Source organism: Miniopterus schreibersii (genome assembly GCF_964146895.1).
Source record: "Miniopterus schreibersii genome assembly, chromosome: 12".
Lineage (NCBI taxonomy): Eukaryota > Metazoa > Chordata > Mammalia > Chiroptera > Miniopteridae > Miniopterus > Miniopterus schreibersii.
The window spans coordinates 46,712,947-46,732,903 of NC_138112.1; the positions used below are offsets into that span (position 1 = coordinate 46,712,947).

At 44.7% G+C, this 19,957-nt stretch overlaps 1 protein-coding gene across 4 annotated transcripts in view; it reads right to left on the reverse strand.

The window, feature by feature from the left end:
* Positions 1 to 19,957, reverse strand: part of PLEKHA7 (pleckstrin homology domain containing A7) — a 192,577-nt gene that overhangs the window by 69,666 nt on the left and 102,954 nt on the right. For all 4 annotated transcript variants that reach the window (XM_081153006.1, XM_081153004.1, XM_081153005.1 and 1 more), the window contains exon 4: positions 6,184 to 6,267. In XM_081153006.1, coding sequence (XP_081009132.1) covers positions 6,184 to 6,267 — 84 coding nt within the window. The remainder of the gene's footprint in view (positions 1 to 6,183; positions 6,268 to 19,957) is intronic.

Consider the following 19,957-nt stretch of genomic DNA (forward strand, 5'->3'; position numbering starts at 1 on the left):
TCCAGAGCGCATACTCTCTCAACTAGGCCCCACCTCACCATCAAGTGCACGACAGAGCCTGGGGATCAGTGTACATAGTCTGCTGTCAGTCAGCTGCTAGCGTCAAGGCTCCAGAATGCTTCTCTCCTCTTTACCGAGAGCTGCAGAGGCGTCTGTCACCGGCTTCCTAGGCAGACCAGCACCGAAGAGAAAATGCTCCTATGCATAGCACCAAAACCACAGCCTGGAAGTTCCTTGTGCCAAGGCTTACCCCTCCAGGAGGGCCCCTGTGTGTGGCCATTTAAGCAACCACAAGCTTCCAATTTAAGAAAAATCACTGAGAATCAGGAAAGAGGCTTAAGAAAAGGAGCCCAAATGATCCAATCACTAGAAATGAGGCTCTGCTAAAAGGCTTGAGACCATTTTCTGAAGAAAAGACTACCAAGGAGGCTTGGCATCTTCCAAACAAGCATGCAGTTATTAGATCAAATTTCATTACTGCAAATACAATTACAATTAAAATCTCTAAGCAGCCGTAGCCAACTTAGGCAGCACACTAATGCCTGAGTACAGCCAAGGAAGGGGGACTGTCTCTTGAAGATCACAGAAATGACAGGCAGCATGTGTAGTGGTCAGAGGCACAGCATCTGGGACCAGACTACCTGGATTCAAATCCGAATTCTGTCACTTACTAGCTGTGAGACTTTTGGTAAGACTCTTAACCTCTCTGTGCCTCAGTATCCATGATAATAATGGCATCTTCCTCATAGGACTGTTGTGGAAATTAATATACATAAAGCAATTAGAAAAGTACCTGGCAATAAATAGTAAGGGCTATAAGTGTTAGTTATAAAAATGATAACAAGCCCGGCCAGGCGTGGCTCAGCGTTTGAACATCGACCTAGGATCCAGGAGATCGCGTTCGATTCCCGGTCAGGGCACATGCCCGGGTTGCAAGCTCAATCGCCAGCACGGGGCGTGCAGGAGGCAGACAATCAATGACTCTCTCATCATTGATGTTTCTCACTCTCTCCCCACCCACCTCTCTGAAATCAATAAAGATACATTTTAAAAATAAGTAAATAAAAATAATAACAATATTATTGTTAATGGAAAAGCCATCTCTCACTCTAAAAGGTAGGTCACTTCGTTTACTGTTAAAGATGAAATTCCAGATCCTGCCCTAGCCTCTGTGGCTCAGCTGGTGGGGTGTTGTCCCATGCACCAAAAGGTTGCTGGTTCAATTCCCAGTCGGGGCACATGCCCAGGTCGCAGGCTTGATCCCCAATAGGGGGCATGCAGGAGGTAGCCAATGTTGCACTCTCACATCAAAGTTTCCCTTTTCTCCCTTTCTCTCTCTAAAAATCAATAAACTATTCTTTTTTAAAAAGAAACTCTAATCTTGAAACAAAGGATGCTAGAAAATCTCTTTCCTAGAAAATTGTGGACTGAACTGGAATTGGCCTCCCTATAAATTTTACCCATTGATCTGGATGCCTGCCTCTGGCAGCCACACAATAAATGTACCCCACTTCCTCCATCCAGCCCTTCTTGGAGACTTACAGCTTATCCTCCTTCATCTTCTTTCCTGCAGACTAAATATGCTAGGCCAGACCCCTCACCATAATGGTCCCCCTCCTCGGGGAATCTCAACTGCTCAACATCCCTCTTGAAATTTTCTATCACCCAGAGCACAGTGATTGTGGCTTGCCATGTCCTTGGTGCTCTATAAACTTGAAATGAACAAACGAAGTAGTCCACAAACACCATGGTATACCAGAACTATTCTCCCCTTTCTCTACATACTGTACTTTTCTTAATGCTGCCTGAGCCTATATTAGCTCCTCCAACAGAGATTTCCACATGCCTGTTTGCTTGGGTGTGCAGGGGTGTCCCCTGGGGAACAAGGCTGCAGGACCCATTGACTGACAAGGAACTTGGTTCTGACAATAAACTCAGCAGCATAACAGAAAATACTCTATTTATGTAGTAAACACTCTAGTCATGCAGCAAACGAAGCTTGTCAGTGATAGATTTGAAAGGTCCTACTTCCCTTAATAAATCTAGACTGTGGATTAAGTATAGTCATTAGTGCTGACCAACAAATATTTCTAATTCTCTTCCCAGGTGCATGATAGAAATGCACTTCCCTGCCCCTTTGAAATTAGGAGTGGTCGTGTAACTTGCCTTAGCTGATGAAATGTAAGTGAAAGAGCCAGTGCACAATTCACCAAAGTTCCCTTTGGCAATCATTGAGCCACAGAGATGGAGCCTCCCTCAGTAAAGGTGACAATTAAGGTTTACTTCTCAGTAAAAGCGAGAAATAAACTTTGTTTTAAGTCACTGAGATTTTGTTTCATGTTGTTACCACAGCAGGCCCTAGCCTATCCTGACTAATTCTGTATTACTGACACAGTAACTAGAATACTCAGAGCTTATGTCCACTGGATCCGCCAAATCATAGCTTTCACAGTATTTCTCTTCTCCATGCTTCTAATATGTAAGATGGGAAAGCATCTTTTGGTGGGCATGCACATGTTACACCAAGCAACTCAGGTGAGCTCCACCTGCCAACAGTAGGGAGATGTGTCATCTGTTCATATCAGTAACACTCTAAAGGGAATCACAATGGAGACCTTTTTTTTCCCCTCCCACAGGAGAAGGAATCCAAGATTATCTGATTCAAAACCATCTAAGGTGCCCAGCTGGGCATGGCTCAGTGGTTGAGCATTGACCTAGGATCCAGGAGATCGGGGTTCGGTTCCCGATCAGGGCACATGCCCGGGTTGTGGGCTAGGCAGCCGATCAATGACTCTCTCATCATTGATGTTTCTATCTCTCTCTCCCTCTCCCTTCCTCTCTCTGAAATCAATAAAGATATATTTAAAAAAAAAAAAACACAAAAAAAAACCACCTAAGGTTATCACTGCAGCCCACAGAATGATGGGTATCTGGAGGAGACAAGGATGAATGGAAGAATCTGGGAATAACTTAGGAGGGACAGAGACAGTAGGTTATGGTTCTCAAACTTTTACCTGAATCAGAATCACCTGGACGCTTGTTAAAACATAGGTTCCAAGGTCCTACTCCAGAGCCTCTGATTCCGGAAGTCTGGGGTGGGCTCGAGAATTTGCACGTGTAACAAATTCCCAGGTCATGCTGGTTCAGAGACCGCACTTTGAAAACCACTGCTCTAAAAGGACTCACACCAAGAGATCAGGGTGAAGGCTCTGCAAGTGGAGTCAATGTGGCCTTAACCGGCTCTCTCTAAAGCACAAAAAGAAAAGAGCCAATTTTTCCTTTTCCACCCAACACAATCTGGGAACTGATATGTGAAGAACAAAAACGGTCCTCTCAGCCTTTCTTTTCCTCGCCACATAACACACTACACAACAAAACTAAGTTCCTCTTTACAAGATGAAAACAGTCCTTATTCCTTGGCACATTATTTTTTTTAAATGGTTTCTGTGAGGGGAAATCTTGCCTCACTCACCCTCCAGAGCTCCACCAGGAGGTAAACCCGAGTGTGGCTCAGGAGGAAGCCATTTAGATGATGGGCTGCAGCCTTCGCCTCCAACCTTATCTCCACACTCCCCAAACCTCCACTACACATCAGTCTTCTTGCCCTCTGACCCCACCAAGACTGGTCACGCTTCCCCCAGCTGTGACTGACTCTCATACATGTGCACACTTATCCTTACTTATCTAAATCTTCCCCCTTCCTCCCCTTTAGGGCCAGCCACTCCAAGAAGGCCTTCCCTCTCAGCCCCATCACAGACAATCGATCACCACACCCTGTCAATTTTACCTCCCAAGTATCTCCAGAATCCATCTGGTGCTCTTCAGTTTAGAGCTGCTATAGATCCCCCACACTCTACCCTCTCTGGCCTTGAGGTCCTTGCCCAGGTTATTCACCTTGACTGGACAGGTCTCAAGTTAAACAACACACATTCCCAAGATGGAGGGGTCTTCCATGATCCCAAAGCCAGGTTAGAACCCTCTGCTATCAACTCCCATTGAACCCTTTGTTTCCTTGGTCATGAACACTGATCACATTTGTGATCTCCTGTTTAATTATCTATCTTCCCTATTCAACCATAAGCTCTTCACAGACAGGACCACATTTGCCCTACTTGCTGCTGTAACTGCAGGGTCTGGCACAGCCTCTGACACAGTGTGGGCATTCACTATTTAATGAGTAAGTGCAGAATCACCACATCAGCTCATAGAAACCATCCCTTCCTCTCAATGCCTAAAGCACATTCTGCCTTCTTCAAGGAGTGTCTGGCCATAGAGTTTCACCCACCACCTGAGACAAGCAAGCACTCCTTATGACAGCCAGGAAATGGACTCTAGAGGGAAACGGTGACCCTTGAAGAGAATATCTTTTCCTTGGAAACTGAATGGAATTGAGTTTGGCTACACAGATAGGATAAAAGAGGCTACCTTCTCAGAAGTGGTCAGGGGAAAATGTTTTTGTTAACAATGAGGAAAAAGAGGGTGTGACAGAGGTATTTAGTGATTAAAAGTCTGCATTTTTCTAGAAGCTCTTATTTAAGTTGGTAACTTCCCAGTTTAAGCATTCTGATGGATTCCCTATCCAGACCTTTAATAATGACAGGCGTCTGTGTCTCCAGGATGCCTAAGAAAGGGGGGGGGGGGGGGGGCCTGACCTCAGTGACCTTTCAAGAGCTTCTGACCTTCCGGACTCTATAAACAAACTCATTCCAAGCTGGAATTCAGAGAATCCACATTTGGCCTGTTTTTACACATCAGTTCTTTCTCAATGTAGGAGACAAGATAGTCGTTACCTTCTACTTATTCTCTCTCTAATAGTACTAATGTGTTCAAAGACAGACCCCCAACCCCACAGTCTGGTCATCATGTCCCATAGGCCACCAGCGTCCAAATAACTGAGCAAGCAGCATCTGACCAGGGCCAGGGTTAGACCTGACTAAAGAGATTAAGCTGGGAAAACATCCTGGCTGTTCTACTTCTAGCCATGCAATGTTGGGCAAGTGACTATTTCTTTGAGTGTCAGTGTCTTCATCTCTAAATGATGATGATGACCTACTCCTCACGATTACTATATTAAATGAGATATGCATGTAAAACCTCCAGCACAGAGTAAACACGCAAGGAATGACAGTATTATTGTAATTATAGATTTCTAACTTTAAAAGCTCTGTGAAATAATTATTCTAAGCTGAAAATACTATAGAGATGAAATGATGTGTTTGGAATTTGCTTCAAAAGGATCTAGAGGGTGAGGGGAGTGTATAGATGAAATAAAATCAGCCATGTTTTGCAAAGTATTGAAAATGGGCAATGAATACATTGGATTTATAACTGTATCTCTCTACTTTTGTATATGTTTGAAATTTTCCATAATATAAAACTTAAAGGTATATAAGTACCAAGGGCGGGAAATGCTGTAAAAATGGGAATACTGATCATTTATTTTAAGATCCTATCTAGTCTAGGTGATTGAACAGAAGAAAAATTATTCGAAACGGAAAAAAAAAGTAAAGTCAATGTCTCTATGAGTTTCTCAAACAGAACTGTTTTCTTCAAACAATGGAGTTAGACAAGCAGAAGGGAACACAGCCACCTGCACGGGTCCTCTGCCTTCATTTTTGGTTGAAGAGCACATCCTGCTTGGGTTGCACATGCCTTTTTAAGTAGACAGTTCTGGGTGGTAGAACCCACCTCTGAGCACCCCAGAGGCCCTATTGAGGGAGGATTGAGGAGCAAGAAAGTTCCCGGGTTGGGAAAAGCAAGCATAAAGAGCTCAAAGAATTCAGGGACAACGGGTGTCACCAGTCCTCCTCTCTTTACTTGGGGCTTCCTTTAGAGGCTGGTTCAGCTCGGTCTGAGGCTATATTTAAGGTACTTTCACACCAGATGGATGTGTTAGACGTCACTCGAAGAAAAGAATTTGTTCAAGGGAAAGAGGGCTTTTAAGGGGCTCTGACAATACCAATCACATACACATCCCCGTATCATCTCCCCTCTTCCACCTCTTGCCCCAGAGAGAAGTCTAGAGATTGAAAAATGAAATTCTCGAATTTCACCTTCAGTCAAGCAACCCACTCAGCGCCCCTCCAGCTGAGAGACGAAACAGTCCAACAAGCTTTGTTTTGAGCAAATGCCTTTACGCTCCCAACCTCTGCCTGGACGAGAAGAATATATAAAAGTACTTACTCTTCCTGAAGAACCAAGTCACTGTTTTCTGGAGAAAGCTGCCCACTCACAGGATGCCTGAACGCTGTGGTCTGCTGGTTGTGGCTAAAGAGAGGAAGAGAGAGAATGAAGGACAAGTGCTGCGACTGAGGATTACAGACACAACAGGTCGGGAGTGTCTGAGGGCCCGGTCACCACGGGTTCCTCCCAGGCGAAAAAGCGGGCTTTCTGATGAGAGGCCCTTACTCTGCTGCAACCCAGCTGTATTCAAAAGCCAGGGTCTTCCAGCTCAGCCCTGGAGGGGTAGCTCAGCTGATTAGAGCATCGCCCCATACGCCAAGGTTGCGGGTTCGATCCCTGGTCAGCGCACATACAAGAATCAACCAATGAATGCAGAAATAAGTGGAACAACAAACTGATGTTTCTCCCTCCCTCCCTTCCTCTCTCTCTCAAATCAATCAATCAATAAAAAAAAAATTTTTAAAAACTTTTAGCTCAAGTGCCAGAGGCCACCTAAGACGCAGGGATTTTAGTTCTAGGGATATCTTGGCCCCAGGAGAACACTACATCTTAGAAAGGCATTCCATGAAGCACCAACTCCAACAAACTGAGTGGCTTAGCAAAAAGTTACTTTAAGATGGCATGATCTAAAACGAGAATGAAGGAAAGCAGACGGCACTTTCAACAGCTTCCAAAACCCATGAACCAGGGAAAGAATGCTAAGAATTAACCGCCCACCCAGAAAAATCTATCTTCTTAAAATTCTTCTCCCTACTATAAAATGTCTTCACTTCAGTGATGGATGGAAATGTATGGGCACGTCTCTGCAACATGACCTGCACAATTTCAACACTGTAGAGTTTCTATCACCCTTTTGAAGTCAGGAGGGATCAGCTTCCACGCCAGGCTGACAAGCACAACCCAAGTGTGTAGGTGTTTTGTATTCACAAAGGCTGCCTGGTGCTTTGAAAGGAAGGAGGAGCTGGGTCGAGAGCTGCTGGTTTGTTCCCTGAGCAAACAAGCCTAACCTCCTTTTTATAAGAATATGACTTATTTTAAAATGTTTTACACAATCACAAAATCAGAGTCCTTTGAGAAATTTTAGAAAATACAGACAGTAAAAAGGACACCCACCCCATGATCTCACCATCTAGACATATATCTGGGTAAATTCTCTTTCCTAGCTTTTTTCCCCCTTCTATTTAAAAAAAGAAAAAAGAAAAAAAAAGTTGTGATTTTTCTGTACTTAGAAATCTTCATCCTATTTTTATCACATCCTATTAACAGAAAATTTCCTATGTCATTAAGACTTCTTCATTTGAAATAGCTGAATAATAGTCTCATCATATAGATATAATTTTTTCTCATATCACCAACTGTTCAAAAAATATTTCCTGGCCATCTGTGTGCCAGGCTCTGCTTTCGGTGCCAGAGATACTGAGTGAACAGAAAGTCTTTACCCCGTGACACTTACATTCTAGAAGGATGAACATCTTCTAATGCTGCACATTTTAGGCGCAATCTCCTGCCCCCTATTATAATAAATACACCTTTGAATATAGGCTTTTTCTGCAATTCAAATGACTTCCTCGGGTGAAAGTCCCAGAAGTAAGATGAGCAGGACATGGTTATTTTTTAAGGCTCCTAACACAGATGGTTAAAATGCTTTTGCTGTCAGAGTTCATATTTCATCTGTTTGGTAGTGTTAAAATATTAGCCCCATCTCCAAATTGAGCACTGAGCCTGGAGATGAGTAGATTTAAATGAGCAAAGCATGAAGATTTAAAAAGAAAAAAAATCCCTAGGCCTACAAAGTTTGTCTTACTCTGCCCTGAAGCCTGCTCAGAGCACCCTGTGTTCTGGTGTCTGGGGTAAGCTGGCACTGAGGTTAGGGCAGCCTGAATCCTAACAAGCCAAGTGTAAAGCAGGCAGAGCCAGGCTGCTCCCTGGTCCTGCAACTCTGCACCACCCAGCCCTCCCAGCCCTCCCAACCACCGCCAGCCTCTGGACTCCCAGCTCCTGGTTTCAGGCAAGCCCTCGGAATCCTATGACCTCACCTGGAAGGCAGCAGCCTGATCTTCCCAAAAAATCAGTCAAGACATGAGCATCTAGATAAGAACAGGAAGCAAGCTCCCTTAACATTTGTCTCAGGAATTCTCGTGCCACGTTCAAGGGTTAGGCTTTCTTACCCCCCAGTTCCTTTGAGAGAGGCATCCCATGCACTGGGGAATCTGAAAATGCAAACTCTAATCTAAGCCTGCCTCATTTCTACCTGCGAAGGGGGGGGAGGGGGGGGAGCCCTGCTCTTAATGGGAATAAAAATAAGGACCGCCACCACTATCCACTATCACTTTTCAAGGGTTCTCCAGTCAGAAAAGCCTTTCCTTACACATCCTACCAATTAACACCGTCGACCCCATCACATGAATGAGGAAATGGCACAGAGAGGTTAAGTGACTTGTTCAAGATAACTCTGTCAATCAGTGACAAGACTGGGACAGGAATCCAGGCCTTCTATTTCTAAATGTGATGCTCTTTGCATGATAACCTGCTGTCCCTTCTCTTAGGAGTCTGTGGGGTTGGCAACTTCCTGGCCGTGATAGAAATCCCTAAAGACAGAGGATCAGGAAAACAGCGCCATCCACTGCCACTCCCTCTCCCCCCTCCCTCCCCTTGCGCCCAAGGCCAAAATGTGACTGACAACACCAATGTGGCACTCAGTAACTCCCAACCTTCGGTCTTATCACAAGGTCAGCTGGGTGGAACCCTGGTGGAATCAAGTAAACAGGGGATCTTCTATGTGCTTGGAGAAGCATCCAGCAACCACTTCATATACATTGCATGACCTTAATAGTGACTCCAGGGCTCCCCACACCCAACGTGTACCAGCTTAACTAAGCCCAGAGTCTTGGGTAAGTAAATCCTGAGCTGGACAGTGTAGGTGCTAAGATGAATTTTACATTCTAACATTAGAAGGAAGATAGTTTTAAAAAGTGGACAAAAACACAGCTGTTATTTCATCAAATACAGAGGAAGCTCCCCAGTGTTTCCTCCCTAACATGAATGTGGCCCTTTTTGCCAAAAAAGGTATCCACCACAGCATCATTTCCTGCATTTAAACGAAGGCTTAAGTGTAGTCACATTCGTCATCGCATTGGACCCTCCCAAGTGCCCACTGAGTTGGGCAGGGCAGATATTTTATCCCCATGTTACATAATCGGAAAAGGAGTATTCGGGTTATGGGATGTTATTGGAACACTAAATTTAAAAGAAAAAAAAAGACTCATATATTGAGAAAAGAGATGAACCAAAATAATGCCTCTAAAATATTGAGGTCTTAAAATTTGATCATTTCTGATCAAACTCACCCAGCTTGCTAATGGCAAAGGTTCCAGTTCAGCATTTGGAGAGCAAAGGAGGGAGGGTTAGGTCCTTGGGCTATTTTATTTCATTTAATCTTCCCAAACACCCAGTAGGGCAGTCTGTGTTTCATCACACCAGGCTACAGGTAAGGAAAGAGAGGCCCAGAAAGGGTAGATGACTTGCCCACAATAGTCAACTTCTGCATACCATCATCCTTCTAATCTCTTTCTACTACTCCAGGCTCACCCTTACCAAACCAAGGTTGCCTATTAAATGATGGATCCTTACACCCATTTGGAGATTGCCAAGTGTTCAGGCTTTTCCTGCTGTCTCCTCACCCAAAAGCCCCCAGCCTGCCCATTTCTTGATTTTCTAAAACTCATGAAGAATCTCATGTACTATAACCATGTCTCAAGACGCACTTAGCAGGCACAGACAAATCCCCCGAAATACCTGTTCTTAAACCTGAATTGCCACCTTGCTCCCTGGTAGTGAAGGAGATTGCCCGGCTGGAAGCCAAGTGGCTGGTTTCAAGGGAGCACAGAAACTCCCTCGCCTCCATGCAAGGGCTTCTGTTTCTCTTCAGACTACTGAGAAAGTAACGCTGCAAATGAGCTCAAATACAGCCTAGCCTTTATTCTTCGATCCTGTTCTTCCTCCCTGGAACAGCCCCTCCATGCTGAACAGCAGCCAGTCTCAACTGGGAGAGGACCAGGGAGCACGGATGGAAGGTGACAGGGAAGGATGAGCCCCGTAAAGGCGAGCCACGGGTAACCATCCACGTAAATAAGCACGTCTTCACAGGCCCTGGGCTGGGAAGGACTTGGGTTAGGCCCTAAAGAAGTCAGACAGCAAACACAAAAGAGAACAGAGTGAGGACCAGGGAGATGTGGAGACCAACTTGAGCTCAACGTAAAGGAGAGCCCACCTACAACCACAGACAGGAATAGTCAAAATGTAAACGGGTCCTGTAGTTTCTTGCAACGTTTTTGCAAGATTCATTTTCCATGCATATAGATTTTTACTATAATGTGAGCAGCGACTCTGGTTGGTTACACATACAGGTTCCAATGACTTAGCATGATAATTTTTCTGGCATGGGGAGAAGTCCTGGAGTTATGCGCATAGCGCTCAAGAGTGGAGGTCATAGTCTCCTGATGAATCTGGCTTTCTGACAGTGGTGGTATTGGTATGCTGAGAGTGTGGCAAAGCTGCTCTGTCAGCATTAGCTCTTATCTGGCCCATGTTATAAAGAGAAGAAATGGTTTAAAATGCAAGAAAAGTATAAGCCTCAAAGCCTAAGGAGGGACTCTATCAGGGCTCTTCCATCAGTATGCTCAGCAGCATGAGCCACTCTGGACCTCCTGGCTCCTCAGTGTGGATCCCAGAATATTGTAAAAGCATCACCCTGCAGACCCAAAGCCACTTGCAGCACTGCCTGCAGGCTAGTCAAGGCACTTTGTTCCAAATCCCAGTGTTTCATGAAAACCAACGATTCTGGAAAACCTAATACGCTCTTAGTTCGGTCCCAAAATTGGTAACTGAAACTCCAAGAACACAATGAATTGCCTCCTCATCTTCTTCAGTTTCCACTTGGGCTGTAGAGTGCAGAGATATACCAACCAAGAGCTGAAACAGCTTTCCACATTCCCTCAACATTTCTTAAGTCCCTTTTGTTTCATTTTACTTAACACTTTCACAAAATTGCTCATTTAGCACAGTGTCGACCTTGTCCATGTGGAGTTTCCTTAAGGGGACTGAGAATCTTACGGAAGGGTCTTTGGAGTTCACACTATTTTGAAAATGTCAAGATTTTCAACAGCTCACTGCACACGGGAGTGAACTCAGACAGGCCCTTCTTCCAGAATCACGGGAATCAGGCCTTGATGAGCCAACATATGGTCCCCATGCTCTCTCCAAGTAGAAACAATACTAACCAGCCTCCTTCAGTATGTCAGCAACAAGTCAGCCCAGAGCCTTGGGGTCAGAAGACCTGGATTCAAACCAGAGCAAGCCACCTCACCTCTCTGAGCCTCAGTTCTCCCATTTGCAAATAAAGAATAACAATAATATCATGCCCGGCCGGGCGTGGCTCAGCGGTTGAGAGCCGACCTAGGATCCAGGTGATCGGGGTTCGATTCCCAGTCAGGGCACATGCCTGGTTGTGGGCTCAATCAATGACTCTCTCATCATTGATGTTTCTATCTCTCTCTTTCCTCTCTCTGAAATCAATAAAGATATATTTAAAAATAATGATAATAATAATAATAATATCCTTCCAAAAGGTAGTTGTAAGGATAAAATGAGGAAACATACATTAAAGAGCCTCGCACAACGCCTGACATACAGAAGGTATTCAATGAACGTTTGCTAAACCTGGCTGTGCCTTGGTACAGTAATGACTGCTGGTGTCTAAACTTTAACAGGACAAAAATAGAATGAGCCTCCTTCCCCCACTCCCACCAACCCTGATGCTCCTCCTCCAGGTGTCCTTATTTCCATGAACAGCATCACTCCAAGCTCCTTACCTTGTCTTAGAAGATCCTAGGTGCCCTGACCACTGCCCAGCTCCTCCTCTTCTTATACCACTCTCCTCCTTCCCCATCCTGTCCCAGTCACACTGGCCTCCTTTCTGCTTCCTGAACACCAAGCTCTTTCCTACTTAGCAACCTTTGTACCAGCTGTCCTTTCAGCCTGGATGCTCTTTCTCCCACTCTCATGACTGGTTCCTTGTCATTCAGACCTCAGCAGAATCATCACCACCTCAGAGCTCTTCCCAACCACGCACTGAAGTAGGCTCCCAGTCACATCACAGCACATCACCCTACATTAATTATTACTAACTGTTGTTTGTCTTACTTATGTGTGTGTTTATTATCAGTCTCTCTGACCAGTGTGTGTATTCCAGAAGAGCAAGGACCTTGCCTGTCTTTTCACTGCTATTATCGGCCTATGACAGAGGGTAGCATTGTTGTATCTGCTGAATGAATGAGAGAAATGACTAAGGAGACGCCTACCTTAAAGTGAGGCCATGCCTCCAAACAGGCTCGCTAACCCTACAGAAGTCTGGACTCAGGTAACAAAGAAACAAGAACTTAAAGGATCATAAGCCATACAGGGCAGTGGCTTCCCACTCTTACTGCCAGAGGAAGGAAGAATGAGACGCCGACAAGCCAAGAACGCTTCATCTTTGGCTCTCTCCCAGCTGTGTTACAATATAATTTGAAGAAATTAGCCCTCCCCTGCAACACTCCCCCCACCTCTGCAAGGGAAAGTTAGCACACTCAGAGAGAACCAAAGAATGGAATGCAAACACCAGAGAGGAATTACTGAGTGATTAAAAACACATCGGAGGACAATACAAACATTACCTGGCCCTCCCTTTTGTGAACGGGAGAGTATTTGGCGTGAAACCTACAATTTGGTGACTGATTATAAACTCTCTCATGTTGCTCTGTACTTATTTCACGTGTGTGTGTTCTCCTCACTCCTCCGCTATCTCCAGTAAGATCCTAAATGCCTGGAGGGCTGAGAGCAGTCCTTCACTTATTTCTCATGTATCTCCTACAGCACGGAGCAGCGATACCCGTAGAGCAGGCACTTGAACTCCTTTATCTCAACCTCCTCAGCACAAACACACATCGCCTTCAGAGAGAGGCTATGCAGAACCCCTCTCATTTTCTGATGTCAGCAGCCCGAAGTATCCCAGATTCCCCAGAGAGAGCGGGAGAGGCAGGGGCCACAAGGCCCTGATAAAGGATCCTACACCAGGGCTGAGAGACTCCACCAGCCCTGGGGTGCATGACACAGACCAAGGAAGAGCTTTCCCCACCCCCACCACAGACAGCTGACTCAATTGCACACCCAACTAGGCAGAAACACTGAAATCCAGCCAAACCCCTGACCCACCACCCAGAGGGGCCGTCAGCACTGTTTCTCCTCACCCAGAGGTGACAAAAGGGGCAGAGCCTGGCATAGAAGGAGTTGGGCATAACAGAGTCACTAAGTTAACTGAGAGAAGTTAAGCTCTCATATCTTGCAAGGAGGGAAGTCTGTCCTCTCTAAGCTCTGAATTCAACAGACTGAAGCCATCCAGCATGACTGGGAAAGCTCTCTATTCCATTAGGCTCTCCATTCCATTAGGCTCTCCAGATGTTTTCAGATCCACTCAGAGGCCAACTCATTTCATAAATCACCTCTTCTGACCCAGTAACCCATGCTGCAGACTCGTCTGCTTCCCAAGTTTCCCACATGGGGCCTCAGTACTTAGAATTGCTCCTTGGTTAATAGGATGTTTTAATTTTGGCTTCATAGGACCTCAATAATCAGAAAAAGATTAAAGCCAAACACCTGATAGAATGAGGAAATCAAACCCAGATAGCCGCCCCTCCCCAAATTCTTTTTTAAAAGGTGGCAGGGAAGCAACATAACAGGAGCAGAGGTACCAGTTCTGTTACTACCAAACCAGTTCCAGCCCCCAGGGGAAGGAACCTCTCTAGGTCTTGGTTTCCTCATCTGTCCAAGGAGGGGTTAGACTCCCCATGTGGAGAGGCCACATGAGGCCTGCAGAGCATGAACTCCCAGACCACTTAGAGTCATACAGACGGGAGTTCAAACCCCAGCTCTGCTGCACACTGGCTGTGCATGACCTTGAATGAGTTAGTGATCTTTCTGAGAGTTGGTTTATTTATCTGTAAAAAGAGAAGGCCACTGAAACCCCAAGATAGTTATGAAGAGGGCTGATAATGTGTCTGGCCTACAGCAGACACTCCAGCTTCAGTGCCTGTTAGATTTTTCTTGTGCTCACTCTAAAACTCCACTCTAATCAAGCTGTTTTTTCTGTTTCCACGCGGCAAGCTCCAGTATCATCAGCCTGCCACAGAACAACAGCTCAGGAACACATTTTCTTCCTTTCTAGTTAAGGCACAACACCCAGCCTCCTGCTTAAACTTCTATTTAAAGAACTCGCCTGCCAGGCAAAGCCATTTAAGATCAAGAGGCGCCTTCCTTCAGCCACACTTGTGTCCCTCACAGGGTTGAGTCCCATAGTTCAGAAAGTGCCGCCCAAGAAGAAAAGCCTTCCAGCAGGCTGTGCTCAGCTAGGGACACTCTAACTGCACAGGAAACACTTTCTATCTCAGAGAACACCCAGTTTTACGCTTCTGTTTAATGCTCTTCAATAAGTAAGGTTCCTTAAGTGTGAAATGAGAAGGCTGGACCAGGTGATGTTTTAGGGATCTTCTAGCTATACCATCTTAAGGCGCTGAGGTTCATCTCAGACTACTGCCAGAGGCACATGCTGAAATGTAACAACACTACACATAATTGAAAACACAAAGGAGCCAGGCAGAACAGCTATCCTCCCCAATGCCACTTGCCAACAGAATATCTTTTGTAATGACATCAGGGAGGTGTAGCTAATGATACTTTTGTCCTATTCATTCCAAATTAAAGCAGATCGTTGTTGTTTTGTTTGTTGTTGTTTTTTAAATATATCTTTACTGATTTCAGAGAGAGGAAAGGAGAGGGAGAGATAGATAGATAGAAACATCAATGATGAAAGAGTCATCATTGATCAGCTGCCTCCTGCATGCCCCCGACTGGGGATCGAGCCTGCAGCCCGCGCCTGTGCCCTGAATGGGAATCAAACCCTGATCGCCTAGATCCTAGGTCAATGCTCAACTGCTGAGCCACGCCCGGCCAGGCTCGTTGTTTTTTAACAGTAGGCGCTCCCAACCAAGCCATAGAAAACTCCCTTTCTCTCAGTCATTACTTGGTTTTCATGAATCAGACTACGTTGCAGCAAACTGAATCCTTAAGAAACCAGTACAGGACTAACCTTCTCTCCTGTTCTCGCCGGGAAAGGCAGCAGACACACTCGCTCTTTCCTTGAGCTTCATGTTGGTCTTAAGAAAACTCCAGTTCAGATCAGACAGGGAGGACTCAGCCACCTGAAGAGTAAAGTGGAGGCTCCCAGCTCACCTGCTTGCTTTCAATTTCAGTTCTGGAGCAGCTCCCTCCCAAAGTGTTACAAATCTAGCAGCCACTTGCTCCTACTCATTCATTCTATTTCCTCCCCGCCCCTGATGCAAAATCTGGCAACGGTGCAGGAACACAGTTCCAGCTCTGAGTCACTACCCCGCTGTGGCCAAGCGGAGCACTGGCTGTGTGTAAACAGTGAGGCAGTGCTCTGTGTCTCCAAGCCTCAATTCTTCTGTTCTTTGAGGCTGTGGGGTCGGCTGCCCCTCCAGAAATAGGGCATAAGAAACACTCCCACCTGACAAGCTCTGGAGTCAGAAGGAATTGCTCAGTTTTGTTCTGCAGAGCCTTCGATGGAAAAATGATGGCTCCTATATCACTAGAGGTGTCCCCCACTTTTCGAAAGTTCAAGTTACACCTCTCGCTTTTATGAAAGACCTACATTAGTACCTGTTTTTGCAAACTGAAATCCAAAGGATCTTTGCTTCTATGGAAAACGGTGAAAAGCAAAAATAGCATTCAGCATTTGTTTTACAGCGAGCTATTACAGAGGCAGCACTCACCCCAAGCGGTGAGCGGTGAGCAGTGAGAGTGGCACTGCCAAGCTCCTTCCCAGGGATCTACATTCAGCCTCAAGCTGCCATGACTTCGAATGGTGTCTGTGAGCATCTGTGCTTTATCTCAACTTATTTTGTCCATTTTGTCCATACTGCTTTTACTATACGGTAGTGTTATTTTAGGTTTTATGTGTTATATAGTGTGATTTGGTAAGTTATTTGGGGGGTCTTGGAATACTCAAAAATTTTTCCACATAAATTTATGGTAATTACTTCGCTTTACACTATTTCAGCTTATGAAAGGTTTCATAGGAAAGCTCTACTTTTAGATACATGGGGGAAACATGTATTTCACACAGTCAGGGTCAGGAAGGGTTAAGCAGTTAAAAGCCACTCCCCCTGGTAACAATCTATGATTCTTTCATCACTACTTAGGATGGCTAAGGTGCGATCAGCATTGATTTAACCATGTGGCTCTCACTCCCAGAAAATGCCTAGAAAGGAGAAAGCGAGAGGGGTCAGAATGGGAAACTAAGAAACCAAAGTGCCTTTTCTGCTTGTGGCAATAAAGCCACAGCCTCAGATCAACACTGGGACTCTTTGCAACCTAGGTCTAGATACAAACAATGCAGGTTTTCACAGCTACATTCCAGTGCCTACATAGTGCCTGGCACATAGTAGGTGCTCAATAAATACTTGTTGAATAAAAAAAAATACAGGGGATGACAGTTTTACTAAAACCCATACCCGTTACCAGCATTTCTTCCCTTTTTAGAAATCTCCACACCCTTCATAACTCCTGCTACTACCTGTAGTGAATGGTCTATAAATCTCTAAATGCTGAGATGATTTACTATGAAACTAATAAAACTCAAACCCTAGGGCCCCTCACTTTCACAAGCTCCTTTCCAAAGCTCCAGGAAGGCCCCTAGCAATGTGTTGACATGCATTCTGCAATTTTATATATTTTAAAAGAAGGCCTCCCAAAATGTATAAACATCAAGCACCACAAAATATAGATCTGCCACAGCAAAATGATCACAAGCCATCCTGACATGTCAGCTGAACAAAACTTGTTTTAACCATGGAGGAGATATGTCCTAGCCTACAGGCACTTCCTGTTCAATCACAGGTCAACTGCTATAAAGGCTGGAGTAGGTTTGAGAACACAAACTCCATTCGTCCAACATTTATTCAGCCCTACTATGTGCTTAACATTCTGCATGCTTTAAGCTAATTATCCCCACTGAACAAGAACTTACAACCCAACAGACTAGACTGATATGGCCATATATACATAAAAATAAATACAGGGTGTCCCCAAAAAATGTATACTCACTTTAACAGCTGATAGCTCAATTTTGAAAATGAAATGTATTTAATAAACACTGCCTTTATAATTATTCAAAGTGTGTGTATACATTTTTCGGGGACACCCTATATATATTTTATATATTAAACATGAATACAGGAGTGGGCAAAAGTAGGTTTACAGTTGTGAGTACATGAATCAGAGTTTATTCTTATATTATTATTTATTAATTATTGTATTATTTTCCATGTGAACAACTGTAAACCTACCTTTGCCCACCCCTGTAATATAAATATACATAACTACAAATCAGAGGAGGTGTCATCATAGAAAAGTAAAGCAAGGCACACCTATTTGCTAAGTATCAATCTGTTAGCTACAACAACCCTAGAAGGTATATGACATTACCCTCATTTGCAAACGAGGACATTGAGGCTCAAAGGAGTCAAGTGCCATCCCAAGGCCACATAACCAGTAAATGGCAAGAATTCACGCCCATGCCCGGCTGGGCGTGGCTCAGCGGTTGAGCGTCGACCTAGGATCCAGGCGATCGGGGTTCGATTCCCGGTCAGGGCACATGCCCAGGTTGTGGGCTCGATCAATGACTCTCTCATCATTGACATTGCTCTCTCTCTCTCCCTCTCCTTTCCTCTCTCTGAAATCAATAAAGATATATTTTTTTTAAAAAAAGGAATTCACGCCCAGGTCTGCCTGACTCCCAAGTGTGGGCTTGTTCTTAATGGCTACACTTCAGCAAATGGCCAGTCACCCTACAGAACCTCCAAAATGTCTCGGAGACGTGCTGGCTTCAGGGGTGCACAAACCTCACTGAGCACCAGCAGAGGCTGGCAAGCTTCCCAAGCCCACACTCCTGGGAGTGGAGGAACCGAAAGTGCCATGAGCTTATTCATCAGGTGTATAGGTATAACCCTTGTTCACCAAGCAACACCCTGGCAGGAATTAGTGACAGCTACCTGGGAGCCTGAAGAGGTCACATGAGAGGTTCCCGCCCTGTGGCCCTGCCTCCAAACTTCCTCATCTCTGTTGCCAAATTGGTCATGCTGGAGCACAGCTCTCATTCCACTGTCTCCTGTCACACACCCTCTGTGGCTCCTACAGCCTCCTTATCTCTCATCACTTCTCTATACCCTTGGCTCCTGTCATATTTTACTATTCACCAGTCCCCAAATCACCCTATCTTTCCTACCTCTGGGCTTGGGTTCCTGCCATCCTTTCCCTTAATGAATTCTGCCCAACCTTGTCTTCCCAGTAGTCCTTCCCGATCACTCCATAACACTCTGCTTTTTTACATCCTCAATACTCAGCACTGAAGGCTTACACTCTTCATATAACAACACTTCCCAACAACTTTTTTCATTTTACTTTCCAAAAATGAAGTACTACATGTTACACAAGGGTATAAACTAAAAAAAGGTATAAACTGAAAAAGCAGAGGTTCCCTTTCTTGCCTCCAATTCAGTGTCGATCTCAGAGGCCACACCTTTACCAGTTTCTTGTGTATCCTTTGTTTTGGCATTTATGAAATTTTTATGCATTTAAAATTCTACATATACATCTTTTTGAAAAAAAATTTACATAAATAAAATAAAACTGTACATATTATTCTATGACTTCTTTTTAACTTTACATATCTTGTATTCTTTCACATCAATATGCAAAGATAAGCACAGCAGTCCCCTCCACACACAGCTCCGCCAGGATCCTCACACCAGACCAACCCACAGAGGGAGATGACCTGGGAGCCCACCCCATGTACTCCAACGTGTATGAGAGATTTCAAATTGATAAACTGGGAGGAAATGTCCCCCAGATTAGTATTATTTGAGCCATGTAGATTTTAAAAATTAAGCCAAAGTTTAAACATAGGAAAACTGCATATAAAAATCCAGCTTATCTTGGAAAAACAAAAACTGTGACAGCACTGGGCCCCATGAGATGTGGAATGGCATCTTCAGTTCACTTCAGTTCCCACCACTCCCTACTGTTTCCCGATGGTGAGGGTGTAAGCCTACTGCTATTTATCATCACACCTGCATTTCTCACTTTCTTGCGGGAAGAGAAATTTCTTTGTACTCCTACCTTAACCAGAATTGGGAAAACAAAAACCAAATGGAGTGAGCTGAGTATTCCAAAACCAAACTGGAGAGCAGAAACACAGCCTGCTTTTTGTTAATTGCTAAGCCTGTACAGATATCTGAGTTTGCAACCCTGTCTTGTACCAACACCACTGAGTCTATAGAATACCTTCCTTCTAGGAAGGAGACCCATTTTAAAGAAAAGATTTCTTGCATAAGAGTAAGAACTAAAAAAAAAAAAAAAATGGCAAAAGCAGGGCAAAAATTCTCCTCATAAAAAAAAATCTTAGATGAATCTTCCCAACAACAATGGAACGAGCCTCTCCCTTAGCCTTCCCTGACTGCTCTCCTGAAGAGGTGAGTCCCTACACAGCCAGCAGGCTGTTTCTCCCACAGAGTGAAAATGTAGAGAGACACCACCAACTATGCTGTCCCTAAAGAATCCAGAGACAGACAAGGACCAGGTGGACACCCACAGGGACCACTGA